The sequence below is a fragment of the Mytilus edulis genome, chromosome 6 (genome assembly GCF_963676685.1).
Source record: "Mytilus edulis chromosome 6, xbMytEdul2.2, whole genome shotgun sequence".
Lineage (NCBI taxonomy): Eukaryota > Metazoa > Mollusca > Bivalvia > Mytilida > Mytilidae > Mytilus > Mytilus edulis.
The window spans coordinates 10787418-10805933 of NC_092349.1; the positions used below are offsets into that span (position 1 = coordinate 10787418).

Here is an 18516-nt window from a genome sequence, read left to right on the forward strand (position 1 = left end):
AGCCTTACATAATATCAAAAAATAAACAAAGTACCCATAAAACAGATCCCTGAATTAAATGATAAATCAACATGAGTATATATGTGACAACACTTTCTTATTTACGTGGTCACAACTCCGATTTACTTAAAACCGTCATCTACTCCATCTTATGTTACCCTTGTACTTCAAAACCGTTCTTTCCAGTATTATAATTACAAGGCGTATACCAAATAGAATATTTTCACCTATTGGAAATTTCTTAAAACAGATTATATTGATCATTTTGTTTTATTATTTTGTTAGGGTGATTTCTCTTCTGAAACACCATGGTTTATCTGCTGCATTGTATTTAGACTATCACACTTTGGTTGTATTTAGCTTTCAAAGAATATAGCCTCATTATTATATTTAGTACTGTTCATACTTTATTTGAGTATTTAACAATGTTTTGTATGTGCGTATCTCAATGCTAAAAATACAGACTACAATAAGAATAAACGACGAATCTTGAAATTTCAAGAAGTAAGTATTGTTTCCTAGATCTCTAAACTATAATCATTAATTAAATTATCTGAGTTCCTGGAATCCCTAAAAAAAAAATAAGGACCCAAATCCCGATATCCCGCGGAAAAGGTACTTCCATCTTTCTATAATGTGATTCGTCCGTAATCACATGTTATTATACGGTACGGAAGGAAGGCGTTAAATACTGATATGATCTGAAACTAATATACCCAATAATTGTTAACGAGTGTAAAAAAAAAAGACAAATAATGGTGGGAATATTACTTCCCTGTTCCTTATTCAGTGTAGAAACATTAATCAATCAATCAATAGAATTATATGCTGACCAAAACATAGAAGATCTAAACCGATAATCATTTTCAGGTTTGTGTGATTTTCTCTATTAACATTTTAAAAATTGAAACAGAAACAATGAAAAAAAAAAAACCTTTGATACAAAATCCGTTCATCAAATTAAGTGTGTTCTAATTATCTAAAGATCTAATCTAATTTAACATAAAATTTATATATATACGCTACCCTTCCCCTTTTTAAATAGAAAGCAAACACCAATTTGCGTCATATAATCTATACAACATATTCAGCATAGTCGTGTCCTCTTTTGTGGGGAAAATTTGGTTGGTTATATAGGGAATCACCGAGGCATGACTGGAGCGCCCGCCCCCTGTTTTCCCTTTATAAAAAGTTCAGGATGCGCCACTGTTAAGTCAACACTATCGTAAGTGAAAAAATAACATCATTAGGAAATTATTTAAGTATCAATAAAATAGTAAAGTATTTCTTTTAAAACCAAATATTTTTTAAAATGAATCAAAGAAAACTGATATTTGGTGTATTATTGGTGTTTCATTAAAACTTTATACATATATTTTGACTTTTTTTAAATGTATATAGTAAACTAATGAAACATGTCAAATGCGCTATGATTTAACAATACTAGATATTAATCAGGGAAAGAAAGTGGACAATGTGTCGATTAATTTTTTTTTTATAACTACTGAGAAAAATCGCGATAGATATATTGTTTATACAGGTTTTAAATTACTTTTTTTTTAAATGACGTCATACTATAAACTTGAGACTTTGTTTATTGTTAAATAGTTGGATGTAACAATAACTGTGTATTGTGTATATGCGAACAAGCGGGGGGAAAACATTATACATCATATCATGTGATTTAATTATTTTTCTATTCTAAAATTTTATTAAAATCGGAAACAGGAAAAGTAATCTTGAATGTATAAAGTAGACTTTATTAAAGTACATATTATATATATATTGTGTTAAAGGCACTTGACAGAAAATAATTTGTGATCAAACGATTTCGTTGTTCGTGGATTTATAGCATGGAATTTAAGTAATAAAAGCGAAAAATATACACGCGTTTATTAATAAGACTTGTGGAATTTCCAAATGATTGTGCTGTTGGATTGCTGTCCATTGAAGTATTATCAAATTATCTCATCTTACTCTTACGTGTTAGTCGCGCAATCATGGAAGTCAATACGATCTGATAACCGTATGCTACCAACACTTTGAAATCGTGCAATGACAAACGGGACATATTCTAAGGGTCACAATATAGAAGAGAAAAATGTCGACATTCATGATAAGAAGTTGAATGTTGATATCTCGATTTACAGATAATCTCTTGAGCTCTATGTATTTGTCAAATCATCTTAGAAGTTCAATTTTACGGATAAGATAATAACTTACGATAAATACGGACACCAGCTTGTGTAGTAATAGGCAAAGAAATTTTGTATTATGAAGCTTTAAAATCAATTTACAGTTCGAGTAAAGGTCGCTTTGATTAACCTTCGTGGACAAACTACTTCTTTTTTGCATGTCGTAATGTGTTGGATTTAAGATTGAGTGGAATAAATTACTAATGAATTATTTTTTACGAATATTTCAAGTGACATTATGATGAGTTCAGGATAAAACCTATTAGTGTAATATATAATATCCGCCAACTATACATGCGAGATCATTCAGTGCCTGCATATGCTATATATGATATACATGTATAGTACAAGGGTCGAAGCATTTGCTTCATAGAGGAATATCCAACACATGTCATGGTAAGATGATGTTTTAACACTAGATATCACTTGTATTTAATTGTCACTTGCTGGTTAAATACAGTGGCAAATATTTCATGCATATTTGGAATCAATTCCAGCGTAGAACGCCTTTATTTCGACTATGTTCGTTTTCAATTATACCTCATTCCCTTAATGTTGTATTCAAAATAAAAATAAAAGCAATATACCAAATCACAACTATGTCATTGCATGGACAGAATAGAAATTTAAATCTGCGTCCTTATGAACAGAATAGAAATTTAGTTTAAGAAGAATTTTTTAATGAAAATTTACAAGAATAAAGTATTCCAATGTCTCAACAGAAATTTAAAACTATGTTATTATGAACTGAACAGAAGTTTAAAACTATGTCATTATGATCCGAACAGAAGTTTAAAACTATGTCATTGTGAACTGAACAGAAGTTTAAAACTATGTCATTATGAACTGAACAGAAGTTTAAAACTATGTCATTATGATCCGAACAGAAGTTTAAAACTATGTCATTATGATCCGAACAGAAGTTTAAAACTATGTCATTATGAACTGAACAGAAGTTTAAAACTATGTCATTATGAACTGAACAGAAGTTTAAAACTATGTCATTATGAACTGAACAGAAGTTTTAAACTATGTCATATGATCCGAACAGAAGTTTAAAACTATGTCATTATGATCCGAACAGAAGTTTAAAACTATGTCATTATGAACTGAACAGAAGTTTAAAACTATGTCATTATGATCCGAACAGAGGTTTAAACTTATGTCATTATGATCCGAACAGAAGTTTAAAACTATGTCATTATGATCCGAACAGAAGTTTAAAACTATGTTATAATGAACTGAACAGAAGTTTAAAACTATGTTATTATGAACTATTAATTTTTACCTTGTATAAAAAAGGAGATGTGATATGAATGCCATTTGCGACAATTCTTCACAAGAGACCAAATGACACAGAAATTAACGACTGCAGGTCACAGTACGGACTTCAATAATGAACAAAGACCATACCGAATAGTCGCTATAAAAGGCATCGGAATGACAATGTATAGTAAAACGATCCAAGCGAGTAAACGTACTGCCATATTCTAACCTGTTATACGAAATGACCGAAAAACTACCACTGAATTACAGGCTACCGATTTTGGGACAAGCACATATACATGTACATACAGAATTTGACGGGTTTGAACATGTTAGCGGTATTCAACATCCGCCCTCTCCCTCCCCAAACCACCCAAACCAGGGCAGTGGTGTAACAATACAACATAAGAACGAACTATTAAAATCAGTTTATAAAAGCTGAACTCATCAGATTGATACAAATAGAAATACATCTAACAAAAAAAAATCCAACAACACACAGAGTGGACGTGGCAGGGTACTTGCATGTACATTAAAACAACAAGAAGACACTATAAGTGCAGATCTGAGACTACTCGCAGTTACTGACAGGTAGTTAAAATGCAAAAAAAAAACAAATAATAATTGTGCATCTAAGACTAAATTATCAATCTAGATTTATATACAGGCCTCCAAAACCAACAACTACACCTACTAGGTTGCATTAAAATCTCATTAAACACAACAAACTGTCATTTAGTGTACCAGAATGGGTGTATAGTATGTCTAACACATCACTAGCGCATGCCAATGATTACATAAAATATAAGTATGGAGGCCGAGTACTGTTTTGAATATAAATTTGAAGAGAAAATTAATGCAAACGATACATTTAAAATGTTGTTCCGACATTAGCAACAGCCATCTGTACCCGGTGGTATAGCACGTACGCGTGCAGTGTTATTTAATGGGTCTTATTATTTAATGAAAATATATATAATTCAAATAACAATTTTTTTGGATATTAAAATAACCATGAACTTGATCAATTGTAAAAGAACTTATTTGGGTTTAATAAAACACTATTACAAACAAATTAACAGATTGACAGATTTATGTTTTAAAGATGTCCAATTCGGAGAATTTTTACGGATGCTACTCATCGGTGTTACGTACAGAATGACACCGATGCGACCGGAATCGGAATTAAGTTATACATTGTAAGTGGTACTTTTAGGAGTCGGGGATGATATGTATAAAACCACTTAAGTTAAGATATTCAATCGTAATACTTATTTATCGTAGGACATGTAGAAAAATACGTCCGTTCGGAACAAATCTTAGTTAAGTGGTTTTATCGATATACGCACATACCAACACTTTATTAATTCCCATTTTTAGAGTATATCTCAAAGTAGCCCTACTCTAAAAAAAATGTACTTTTGGCGTTGCTCTTGAGGCATGGTTTTTTTTCATGTTAACTTTATGGTTATTGTGATAACCGTTTTGGCATTAAAATCATATTTATATATTTCTCAATCAGAAAAAAATACTAGGCAGTACTCTAAACTGAAATGAGTTTTCACAATGTAACTTTTTTTCTGATTGAGAAAATATTTTGAACCCAAATAAACATGTGCATGTATGAACTTCCAACATGTTATGCTCCATAGTATTCTAATGAAGATTTTTAGTAATCCCAAATGCATGTTGAAGACCCATTGGTGGTCTTCGGCGGTTTTCTGCTCTTTGGTCGGGTTGTTGTCTCTTTGACACATTTCTTTAAGTCTTTCCAACGCCGGAGGTCGGTTTGCTTCTCTATATTTGGCTCTATTTTATAGCTAACTACACCCGTACCTCTTCAAACACGCCACGACTTTTAAGATGGGTTGAAAATTGATATTTTGAATGTTGATGCATGTACATAGTTCAGGATATATACATGCATGGTTTTCATGAAGTTGAAGTCAAAAAATAAAATTTGAAAGCTTCGTTTATATTGAAAAAAACAAAATTATTGAATATATAAAGACTTTGAATATGTGGTCTGACCCTTATTTAAGGACACCATCACTATTTTAGTGAAGATCTCAAGTTAACAGGACTCAAACTTGTGAAAATGTTAAGCTGTCAAAAGTGTTTCAGAGTAAAATACATAGTGTTTCAGAGTAAAATCCAATCAATATTTTATAGTGTGTTTTTCTATGTTGTGATGTTATACTATTGTTTCAGAAAAGGGAGAAGGTTAGGTACCATTAAAACGTTTGAATGTTTACACAGCAATGACTTGTCCTAAGTCAGGAATTTGATGTACAGTAGTTGTCGTCTGTTTATGTAGTTCACACGTGTTTCTCGTTTCTCGTTTTTTTATATAGATTTATTTCACTGATTTATTTAGACCGTTGGTTATCCCGTTTGAATGGTTTTACATAAATGATTTTTGGGGCCCTTTATAGCTTGCTGTTCGATGTGAGCCAAGGGTCCGTCTTGAAGGCAGTTCCTTGACCTATGATGGTTAACTTTTATAAATTGTTATTTGGATGGAGAGTTGTCTCATTGACACTCATGCCACATCGTCCTATATCTATAGACATAGAAAACCCAATTTTGTCAAGAATCACACAATTGACCTAATGTCATTTAAATTTTGTCATCCTTAAATTTAATTTTCTTATTCTTTGAATATCGCCATGGTTGGAGGGGGAGAATAATGGGGGTCTGGGAGGGGTTTACGGAAAAAAGAATAATGGATGAAAAGTGAACAATGAATGGCAAATAGTGTAAGAATAGAGAAAAATAGGACAAAATGAATAACAAATAGAGAGTTAAGGAGTGCTGATAAATAAAGAATATAGAATAAGGAGTGCTGATAAATAAAGAATATAGAATAAGGTTAAAAATAAATAAAGAATATAGAATAAGGGTAATTGGACAAAAGTACTGCAATATTACTGCCCATATTATAATTGTAACAAAGCTTCTTGATAAAATAATAAAACTAGAGGCTCTAAAGAGCCTGTGTCGCTCACCTTGGTCTATGTGAATATTAAACAAAGGAAGCAGATGGATTCATGACAAAATTGTGTTTTGGTGATGGTAATGTGTTTGTACATCTTACTTTACTAAACAGTCTTGCTGCTTACAATTATCTCTATCTATAATGAACTTGGTCCAGTAGTTTCAGTGGAAAATGTTAACAAAAATTTACAAATTTTATGAAAATTGTTAAAAATTGACTATAAAGGACAATAACTCCTTAGGAGGTCAATTGACCATTTCGGTCATGTTGACTTATTTGTAAATCTTACTTTTCTGAACATTATTGCTGTTTACAGTTTATCTCTATCTATAATAATATTCAAGATAATAACCAAAAACAGCAAAATTTCCTTACAATTACCAATTCAGGGGCAGCAACCCAACAACGCGGTTCGATTCATCTGAAAATTTCAGGGCAGATAGATCTTGACCTGATAAACAATTTTACCCCTGTCAGATTTGCTCTAAATGCTTTGGTTTTTGAGTTATGAGCCAAAAACTGCATTTTACCCCTATGTTCTATTTTTAGCCATGGCGGCCATCTTGGTTGGTTGGCCGGGTCACCGGACACATTTTTTAAACTAGATACCCGAATTTGTTTGGTTAAATTTGGCCCAGTAGTTTCAGAGAAGAAGATTTTTGTAAAAGTTAACGACGCCGGACGACGGACGACGACGGACGACGGACGACGGACGCCAAGTGATGAGAAAAGCTCACTTGGCCCTTTGGGCCAGGTAAGCTAAAAAACAAAAAACAAAAAACAAAAAACAAAAACCGATAAAGGAAACAGAAATCGAAACCAACACAACCATAACAAAACCAATGGCAATTTTTTCGATGACACTTTTTTACGACAAATGTCGTTATCAATATTTACTTGTCAATGTTACTGGTTAATTTTGATATATATATAGAGAGAGAGAGATTTTTGTTTTAAATGTGTTCCGGAAATTACTTGTTAAATGCATTTATGTTCAAGTACTTGATGCATTCAAGTTAAACTTATGTTCTTTGAAAATCTTACAAGTTGCCTTTTCCTGGAAATAAAGCAAACCAGAAGTCCATGTAATACTAAAAACACATCAAACAAACTTTTAACAGTACTTTAAAATATAAAGCTATCACAACATCAGAGAAACTGGTCTAAGTGACCTTTGCCATTATTACAATGACACAGCTTCAAGATTGTCTAATTTGCTGGTAAATAAAACACTATTCACTTTTTGTAATGACAGACGCATAGTTCGTAAATAAAAAAAAATCATCAGTGATTGTTGAATCCTAAACATGTTTATAGCTTTGAGAACTAAAATTTCGATTTTTTTTTCAAAATAGAGCTTATATAATATTTGTCTTGGGTACTAAAATTATAATAATAGTTTTGGAACAATTCAGTTAAGTAAACGGTAACTGTAATTGATAGACATTACAAATAGTCAACACAAAAGTACTGACGACTATAGGAAACCTCCACCAGCAATGCTACATTTGTTTCTTTGTTTTACAGAAGAATGAATGAACAGTGATATTTCAATAAAGTCGTGATCTAATTCAACATGGCATCGGAACAGCCTCTTCTACAGAAAAGTTCTTCTGTGAAAGGTGAAAGTTTTAAAATGGAGGGAAAACTTTCAGCTGACCAGAAATCATGTATGAATTCGGACTCGTTCTCGCAGTTTTACACTCCTCCTGTGTTAAAAAGTTCATGGTGGAGAAATAAAACAAAAACTTTTGTCTTGACAGCTTTGAAAATATTAATTCCTGTTGCGTATCTGTGTTATATAATTTATGCGATGTGGTATAACTCTGAGCGAGCTGGTTTGCTTGCATGGGATATTTGTGTTTTAATTGTATGGATTTTCCTATTCACGCAAACACCAAGACGTTTAGCGAATCGAGGAAAAACGGCACTCATCATCAATTTCCGGTTATTGATATCAAAGGCAATCTATGTTAGAGCGTGAGTAACTTTGGAAATAAGAATAGTATTATAACTATATGGTACATTCATTTTGTGAGGACTGAAGGATTCAGGTAATTTTGGTATGTATAAAAAAGAAGATGTGGTATGATTGCCAATGAGACAACTCTCCGCAAGAGGTTTGATTTGTCATTAGGTTAGTTCTACAATACCCCGAATCTTATGTTTTGCGTACTCATGCAGTATCAACAATTAGGATGTATCAATGTTTATACTAAGTAAAAACTTAAACTGTTAAAGAATATCAATTATCTAAATTGATTAACATAGAGTATAAGTTATGATTATTTACAGTGGTTTAATAAGTTGGTGTGGATCCTAACAATGTAAGATTGGAGATCGATGCCACAATATATAGAGGGATTCCATGATTTCAGATATATCTATCGCCTCATATAGTCATGAATACCAGTCAGAGATGATCTTCGGATAAAGAGAATATTTTACAGATTGTAGGCTTTATTGGTTGAAATTTGTCGAAAATGTGACATTTTTTCTTAAGTAGAAAAACTAACAAAATCCGTTACAAAAAAAAAAACAATAATCATGTTTTACCGCTTGGGTATTAAGTGTAAACCCTTCATTAAACGGTTTTTAAAAATCTTGACCTTAATTGTACGATGTCAAAATACCGTGAAACATCGGCAGGATGTAGATTGAAATTTACTGAACATCATGCAGCATATTGGAAGGTATGATTGCGTGATCTATAGGGAAAACGGTAGTATTTAATTTTCCCAGCATTAGGTTGGCCTTTTGTGTACCCAAGACAGGGCGTAGGAAGTCAACTTAAGAGCGCTGTGATTGGATGTAAGGGTACAATATATTTTTTATTTATCTATGAATAACTGCAGTGTGTATATTTACAATATACATTTTGAAACCTATTGAAATATTTTCTAGAGAATTATTCGAAAAGACTTGCAAAATTTCATAAATTTGGTGCAAAATGACGGTGGGCATGGATAACATAAACAAGCTCCGTTGGAAGTTGGTCATGATACTATTTGGCTTTAATTTTTAAAACACAATAATAAAGTACTAACACAACATATAACTGTTTTATCCAGGTTTTTATCTTAAAAAGTGGTAAATTTAGAAAATGTTAATATTGTCGCCTATGGCAGAATAAATAGTACCGTTTTCCCTATAATAAAACCGTGGCAAAATTTACTTACAAGATTAATTTTGAGGTTTCTTACAGAACTTCAAATAGAATCATTTCTTATCGGTAATCTTAGTTAAGTTTATTCTATTACGCCATAAATGAGATTACTTGATCCCTATAATGAAACCGTGGCAACATTTACCTTAATTTTCTTTGGATACAGTTGGTTATTTTAATAATTCATATCAAACCTGCTTAAAATTACAACAATTTGTTTCTTTTGAACTGAGACCTTGATTACATGTTGAAATATTTAAGTGTATAATTCACATCTGTTTCTGCCTTTACGATGTAAAATATTAATTAGGAATTAAATTTACGTCGCTTAAAGTTGTTTTTAAATCTATAAATATTTCCCACTTACACACACTGTTACATATATTTAACTTTCTTTATTGCAAAAAACATGAAACCCCGACGGGTTAAAATGCAAACATAGTACATTGTATACACAAGTGACAAGAAACATAGTAGAGCTTTCTTACAAATTGACGAAAGATACGAACGAACGTAAGGGGAGCACGTATTACATTTCCACAATAACAATTTAAAGTCTTTGTTTTATCCGGTAAAACAGCGTTCTTTTCTAGATCAAATTTATCTTTCATGAATAAGCATATCGCAAATAATACAAGCCTTTAATATAAGAAAACAAAGAATACTAGTGTCAAATACACTTACGTCCGATACGTTACTTACGTAAACCACGAGTACACTCATTTCCGCGGGAATAGTTTAAGCACGAGTTTCACGTTTAAAATTTTAAAATGCATTATTCATTGTTATTGAAGTACGTACGTTAGTCTATATTTAAGACAATATTCACATTTTTTTTATATTGCACTATCAGCAAATTGTCAACGTGGAATATCGAGATTTTGTGATCAACCTTTTTTCTATTAATTTTATGTTAATTGTTAGAAAAGGTAATGTAACAAATGTGAAACTATAACTTTAATTGCAAATTTAGTTTAATATGAACGTCACAAAGTTCACACTGTTAAACAAGTATAAAATCGGTGGGAAAAAAAGAATAAAAACAAACAAGTTATGGGAGCAACCATTGAACTTCAAAAGAGGAGGGGTTATGTTTTTGATCTTTTCTTTGTTTTTCGACGCTATTAATCAATTTTGTTTTCTTCAACATTTTAACACTTTAGGGTAAAGAGAAAATCTGGATTCAGAATTTTTGTTTGTAATCTGCATGACCACAATATTTTTTTTGGTCAAATAGGGAATCAGAATATTTTTAAAGGAAAAAGGTATAACACTCTTCGGAAGTGAATTGTTCACTTACCCTCAAAGCAAAAACGAAAAACTTTGGTGTTTGGAAAATTAAACCGTCTCTCTCTCTCTCTCTCTGACTTAATTGTTACAGTATATAATAAATTTAGACAAAGATTTAGAATTGGAGGCTAGGAATGTGTCTATTGAGTAGAGGTAATTGTGTGCGAATCCCTCCTACATCTGCACTTGAGCTTTATTTATAGGTCAACTAATTAGATACATGTAGATTGTTTGGTTCATTTACATACACATTTAAACACCTAGTGTATATATGGAAAATAAATCTACAAATTTGCATCATATATGTTGCGGATTTTTTAAAATGACGATTTAACAGTACACATGCTTGAAAGATAGACGCGAAGTTGTCACTCAACGTCCAGTGGCATATATTTCATGAATGTTTAGTACTGTAAGCAAAACGCAATTTTTTTCCCCCTTATTTTTCTGTTTAAAGGGAAGAAGACAATGTATTTGTTTTGATATTTTCTTAGGTTAAATGCAACATTGTAATTTTAAAGAGTGGGGGATGGGGGTTGGAGCACTTTTTTTTCAATTTTTAGGGACATTTTTTTTCTTCTGACTACCCTATATTTAAGATATCTTGTAGAGTTATCCACTTCCACCTGGTGGTATTATAATTTAATCTATCGAACGTCCCGAAATCCTATACATAAAAAAAAAAAAATTAATAAGTGTCGTTGCATGTAGGTTAAAGGTTCGAGGTTCCATGACTATTATTTAACTATGTCAAAATAAAGAATCCCTAAAACGCGTCTTACGTATGATTCGTCAGGCGTACGTACCTTTCGTCAATTTGTAAGAAAGCTCTAATACATGATAAATGTTTTAAAGTGAAGTTGATATTAATAACGTATCTATGTATATATATATATATAAGTCTGAAAATTACTCCAAACAGTGTTAGAGTTAGATTTTCTACTGACAATTTTTTGTTCGTCCATCAGCGGGATTCGAACTCACACCTTTGATACACTACAGCACCAATCGCTTAGCCTCATGTCCAGCGCTCTAGACCACTCGACCACATCCGCTATATTAAAATATAACTTCAATAGTCGTAGTGTTACCTTGTCACGGAAGGCTAATCTAGAGATAGACATGAGACACGTGTTTTTTAAGCGTGTGTGGATGTTATATTATTATTTTTATACACAATGTATTTTTCATTTGTCAGTAATCTAACTCAACAATTTTTATATATCATATGGGATCATGATGCATTTCATTATACAGTCACTAGAAATAAGTATATCATACAAACAAGTCTAAACAAATGACAAACCATACAATATATATGCCCACTATATATAATAATTGACCAATGTGGAACTTATTTTCGCAATTCCAAAGATTGCTTTATATAGTCTACAACACTAGAAAAATATCTTTATTGGGATCTAGAATAGTTTTAAGTTTAGAGTTTGAGTCGAGCTAGTTAAAATTAGGATAATGTGTTTTAATTGCATTTATAAGGGAATGTCTTACATTACTGTTAATTTGGCAATGAAGGAAAAATTGTTCCTCATCATCTAAAATTTTACAAACTTTGCACAGTCTCTTTGATTTTTTTTATAACGTCCTAATTTAATTTCCAAATTATGATCACTTACACGTAATTTTGTAAAAAGTTGACGACTATTAAAATTGTTTAGATTGTGCAAGTAGTCCTCGAATTTAATTTCATTTTTAAGTTTACTATAAAGATAAAGTTTTGAACTGTTATCACTATTTAACGATAATTTGTAAATCTTGTATAATTCATTAATTACCAGGCAGTAGATCTGTATAAGTAACACGTACATGAATACATGTACATGTAACACGTAATTGTATGTTTGTGTACTGGGGTTATATAACCCATGCACTATATATAGCTATTCCCACATGCATGGATCAACAGAATAGGTGTAAATAGAACCTTACTAATATCACATCTCAAATAATACGATTGTTATAATTTTCTAGGTCAAAGTTATTTGAATACATGCATGTACATGTATGTGTATACTGGTCATTTAAACTCAAGACTTATAGATAATATATTGTATACACATTAAACTGACCACGGTGACCTAGATAGTATCAAGTAAACAAATACGTTTTCAATTACCACGCGGCGTTTGACTGTCGTACAAAGATGTTTAGATTGTGTTGATCTTCAATCGGATTTAACTTAAAGGACAATATGACCGCAAGTTTAAAATGACCATGGATAAATATGTTCTTCAGGATTCAAAAGACAAGTTTTCAGATGTCGAAAATGGAATACAAATAAATTCTTGTGGAAGTACTGACAATGCACATGATGCATACTCAAACGAATTGACTCCTGTAAAAAGTGTTGATTCTTTTTCATTTTTCGGTCGTTTGTGGTTCCTTCGATCAAAATGGTGGCACAAAAAGAGAACAAAAGCTTTTTTTTGGTTTGGACAAATCTTATCGTTGGTATTATATGTGATGTATATGATCTATGCGATTTGGTATGATAACGACAATGTTATGCTACTGATATTTGACTGTATAATAGTAATTATATGGGTTGCCGCCCATGCCGAGAAGTCTAGAAAAGTTTTTATTTTTGCTGGAAGAAAGATTGTAAAAGCTCATAAATCTCTAAACATAAAAGTCCCGTTTATGCGAGCGTAAGTATGCAAAATTCAAGAAAAGTGTTCATTGTTTGATTTTCTGTTGTTTTTCAAATTTACTATTTGCATATATACGTAATCATGCATGCATGTCATGGTAATAATGTTGACGTTATTTCCAGTTTCAATCGGCGGAACGCTTATTTCGTATATAACATGTATAATACAGATATACATTGTGTATATCTATTTCTAAATTTTTTAACGAAACATTTAATATTTGCAATTTTCTTAGATTGGCATATTAGTTGACCCTCGACATTGCCCGAGCATTTTTGTTACGTGCGAAATCCAATACTTGCATGACTTGAAAAAAATGCATTTTAATTTTTTATCTTTTCATTTTATCAAGATTGTAAATCCGAAAAATCCTTAGACGTTTGTTCTATATATCCGCCATGTACATACAACCTAATAAACCCATAGAAGAAAGAAAATCGATAAAAATTAGATAATACGTATATCGTTATTAAGTAATATTTAAAAGTCTTGACCTTTTTGGTCATGGTCAGTCATTTTCCTTTACGAGATTATTAACAGTGATTAAATAAACCAATGAAGCAAGACATGATCATATTTTGACTATGAACGATAAATATATGTTAAGCAGCTACAATTCTGTTTTGATGAGGGGTACAATTTGTCCAATCACTACATAATGTGCAAGAACAACTGACGAATGGTTGGTGCCTTATTAATACAAAAATAAAATATAAAAACTAAGTTAAATATATAGATTTAATAATTTCGGATCTGATGTATTTAGTTAAATATTTACTTTTACCTTGTATCGAATGAAAAAAAGCAACCAAGGAGTCCGAACATTTGACAAAAAAAAAAGCTTAACTTTTAAGAGTAATTCCCTCTTTCTTATTTTGATTTAATTACTTAAATGATCCAATGAATAAATTTGCACGTATCTGGACAGCTTCGTATTTTTTAAAACAACTAGTCCTGAGATGTATTATTCCATACCATGTTAAAAGTACTTATAGAATCTACATCTTACATGTAATCGTGGTAATATTCGATTTAAGTGCGGTCTTCCTTTTAGATTGTAAAAATCCTATCTAGTGGTATTTCGGGAACTATAATTAAAAATGTAGTTTGTTTCAGTATGCGGTATGGACTTTGCTCATTGTTGAAGGCCATACGGTGACCTATAGCTGTTTTAAAACTTTTGTGTCATTTGATCTCTTTTGAAGAGCTCTGTCATCGGCAATCATACCACATCTTCTTTTTTACACTCTTTTGAATGAGTTTAAATCATTTTACTTATTGATCTAATATATGTTAGAAGATATGTTAGACTTTTTACAGTGCCACAGTGAACAAGGATTTGCTTACCCTTCCGGAGCACCTGAGAACTACACCTTCAAATTGCTCAGTCTCCTGTTTAACATGTTGTTTTCGTCTTTTGGTATTTTTACATTTTTTTTTTTTAGGCTCTGATGTTGTCATTTTATTTTCGACTTATGATTCAAAATGTCTTTCACTTCTCTTTTAGAGCATATTTGGTTTACCAAAGTTTTGTTAGTGTGCTTTGAAATGTTTAAGGTGGTACCTAACACTACAGGGAGATAACTCTGTAAAATCAGCTAAACGTTTTAATTACGTTGTGTTGTTAAGGAAATATTAAGCTTCTCGATGATCAAAATTAGTGCTTGTCAAATTGCTATATAACCAATGTAATTTTTCTGACAAAACGGTTGGTTCAAAAAAAAATTTTTTTTTATTTTTGTCAAAGGGTCAAAGTACATACTTTGTCAAAATTTTGTGAAAATTAAACGAGCCAAATTAATTTTAGTGAAAGTGTTGGGTACCACCTTAAGTAACACATAGTTCAACATGTTGCATGAATTACAAAGAGTTCTCATTACTGAAATGTATTGTACGAATTAGAATAGTAAATGGTCTTGTTGGAATATTATACAAAAAGATCTATTTTGTCGCAATTTTAATTTCAAACAGCCTGTATATACTTTGGATCTGCCAGAAAAAAATGTTTTATTTAAAGTTGCTTTTGCAGAATCATTTATTCAATCACATGTCCATACTGTCATTTTAGTTTCCGTTTTCATATTCCGGATGACCGGCTTTTAGAGAAATGTATGGCCGTTAATTTTCATGATTTCTACATAGACTGCGCTCTAAGGTTCCTAGGCCTTATTAAAATCCCGTCAGACGTCAATGGAATATCGGGGTTAAAGGATATCGTATAGTGGATTATTTTCGCGGGAAGTACATTTTCGCTTATTTTCGCGGATAGAACAAATCGTCAAAAAATAATCCACCAAATTAAAGTCTACTAAAAGGTATTGATAAAAGTTTTGAACGGAAAAGGGATATTCAGATCCTATATCGCAAACAAACTGACAACGCAATGACCAACACGTAAAACGACGAAGACACAAACGTTGATAAAACACATACATCTACCAGTAATTAGTAAACAAACGACTGACCAACAAGAAAAAACCTGATGACCTGATGTGCTTTAGAAATGTTAGATCCTGCTCTATACGTGACGTGGCTCTGTTCGTGTCGCTCATGTTACAAATGTTAAGAATCCTTTATTTTTCAGAATGACCTTGTTAAACAGAATTATTTTATTTTCCATAATAAATATGTTGAAAAGAATTTTATTTTTCAGAATTATCACAACAGTCACTCTTCTTGTGATATTTGGATTTCTATGTTACGACTGGTACCAAGATATACGAAAACTGGTACCTTTTGGTGGACTATTATTTTTCATTCTTATTGTGTTCATTACGTCACGATCACCCTCAAAGGTAAGTTAAATGAAAAACGGTTCGTCTTGAAGTATTTTACATATTATGAAACCCGAATAATCCAGTCGTTGTTTTCCGCTCATTACGATTACTACATTGTGATCTGAAGGACAAGAGCACTCTAATTATTCGAGTAACTTACTTAAGCTTAACGTCCAGAGGCAAATATCTCATGTTCAGCTAGGATGAAACATTGAAACACGCAAAACATTTTCTTAATTTTCTATAACAGACATGATAGATTTAAAAATAAATACGATCAGGACTTTCAATGTACATGGGATAAATATTGTACGGTCTGCTGTCTAACTGTTATTCTAAATACATTTATAGCATTTTATTTTAGTAATTTGATGATATATCGATTGAACGAGAATTGTTGAGTCCCAATTATTTGTGTATGTCAGATATGCATGGACTTACTCGTGTTCACTGAAGTTCCTGTGTGTGATCTTTTCCTACACTTGTATTGTATGTTATATCGGTCTACATTTTTTGCAGGTACAATGGACCCCTGTTATATGGGGCATCATTCTTCAGTTTGTTTTGGGTATGATCATCTTACGGTGGCCTACAGGGTATGCAGTATGTCAGTTTATCGGGGACCAAGTGACAGCCTTCCTTGCCTACACAGACAATGGATCCAGATTTGTATTTGGTGACGAGGGATTGAAAGACCACCCTGTAGTGTTTAAAGTAAGTTCATTTGTTTTTGTGCACTCCAACTTAAATTTAAATCTTTTATATCTTGCAATAATTGCATGGCATAGTCATGATGTATTTTTATACCAACGCACAATTATTTTTGGGTTCGTATAATGCTATGATGTCGTCGTCGTCTGCATCTTCGTCTTCCGAAGACACGTTTGGTTTCCAGACAATAACTGTAGTTTCTCTGTAACGTTTGTATAATGTTACTTTCAAAAGTTTTCAGCAAGTCGTTGGTTAAAATTAATCAACTCTTAGTCTAACATATATGTTTTTAGTATACACGGCAGGGGCGTAGCTAGAAAGAAACAATGTGGAAACAAAAAAAAATTTGGGACCCTATTATGCAAAATTTTTTTTTTTTCGGTTTTCGGTCATAGGACGGTTAAAAGAGGAGCTATATGAAGATAAAAATTTATGAATGTAAAACTATTAATAAATCTTCTGAATATAGTAATACTTAAACAACACATATTTGTGATAAATAATTTACTCAAAATTGTCTAAAATCTGCTCTTCGGGTCTGGGCAAAAACAAACTTCTCTATTACTTTGTCAACATTCACACTGAAATCCCGATGAATATGCAGTAATGCTATGTAACTTTCGTTGGTAATTGTTGATCGTACATTTGTTTTCAATTGCATACGTAGTACCGTGACTGATAGATCTCAGGGTCATCATGGCATGGTAGCACTCGCGAGATGTTATAAACCAGCGTACGTGTTCGGCATCGAGCGACCTCCCAATTGAATTCGTCAAAATTACATGCTAGGTCAGTTTCGTATGTTCAGACAATATTTAGATTTGTTTGTTTGTGATATTTCCTACAACACGATGAGCAAAGCAGATACAGCACAAAGAAGCGATTTTCTGATAACTTGACGCGACTCCACTCTCCAGTTGCCTTATCATAAGGTCTATGAACGTAAAATATAATGAGACTTTCCAATACTGTTTTGGCGTGTTTGCAGGGTGATTGGCTCCGGTAGTCTGTCAACCACATCGCCAACTCATCTCTCTCTCTTTTTTTTTTTTTTTTTTTTTTTTTGTGAAAACGACGTGGATGCACGTGCTGTCGTGCCTCCGGGTAGCTACGCCCCTGCACGATCAAAATTTAAAGCTCCGATGATACCGATAAACGTGGCTGCGCTCAACACGTGTTTCAGGAATACCTGTAACCTATATTAGGTGCATACGCTCAAGGTCACAAAGTTTTGGAAGCCAACCAGATAAAACTTTAAGACCTTCAAAGCCAATTCGAATCTGAACACAACAATTGAAACTTTATAGTTTTTACGATAAATTTTACCTTAGGAGTTGTAATCATGCATATAATTGGAATCATAAGATAACTCATTGAGTGACAAGTATGCCACTTACCGCGAAAGCACTGAATATATTAGGCGAATAGCAAGTACATTCCAGGA

At 32.1% G+C, this 18516-nt stretch overlaps 1 protein-coding gene across 2 annotated transcripts in view; it reads left to right on the forward strand.

The window, feature by feature from the left end:
* Window positions 1–1430: 1430 nt before the first annotated feature.
* The window catches only part of LOC139527123 (solute carrier family 28 member 3-like), a 28886-nt gene continuing 11800 nt past the window's right edge, over window positions 1431–18516 (forward strand). The window contains exons 1-4 of one of the 2 annotated variants that reach the window (XM_071322397.1): window positions 1431–2591; window positions 7987–8439; window positions 16238–16379; window positions 16881–17075. In XM_071322397.1, coding sequence (XP_071178498.1) covers window positions 8036–8439; window positions 16238–16379; window positions 16881–17075 — 741 coding nt within the window. In that variant the 5' untranslated portion in view covers window positions 1431–2591; window positions 7987–8035. Of the gene's footprint in view, window positions 2592–7986; window positions 8440–13025; window positions 13582–16237; window positions 16380–16880; window positions 17076–18516 lie in introns of those variants that run through there. The other variant, XM_071322396.1, reaches the window with a different exon arrangement.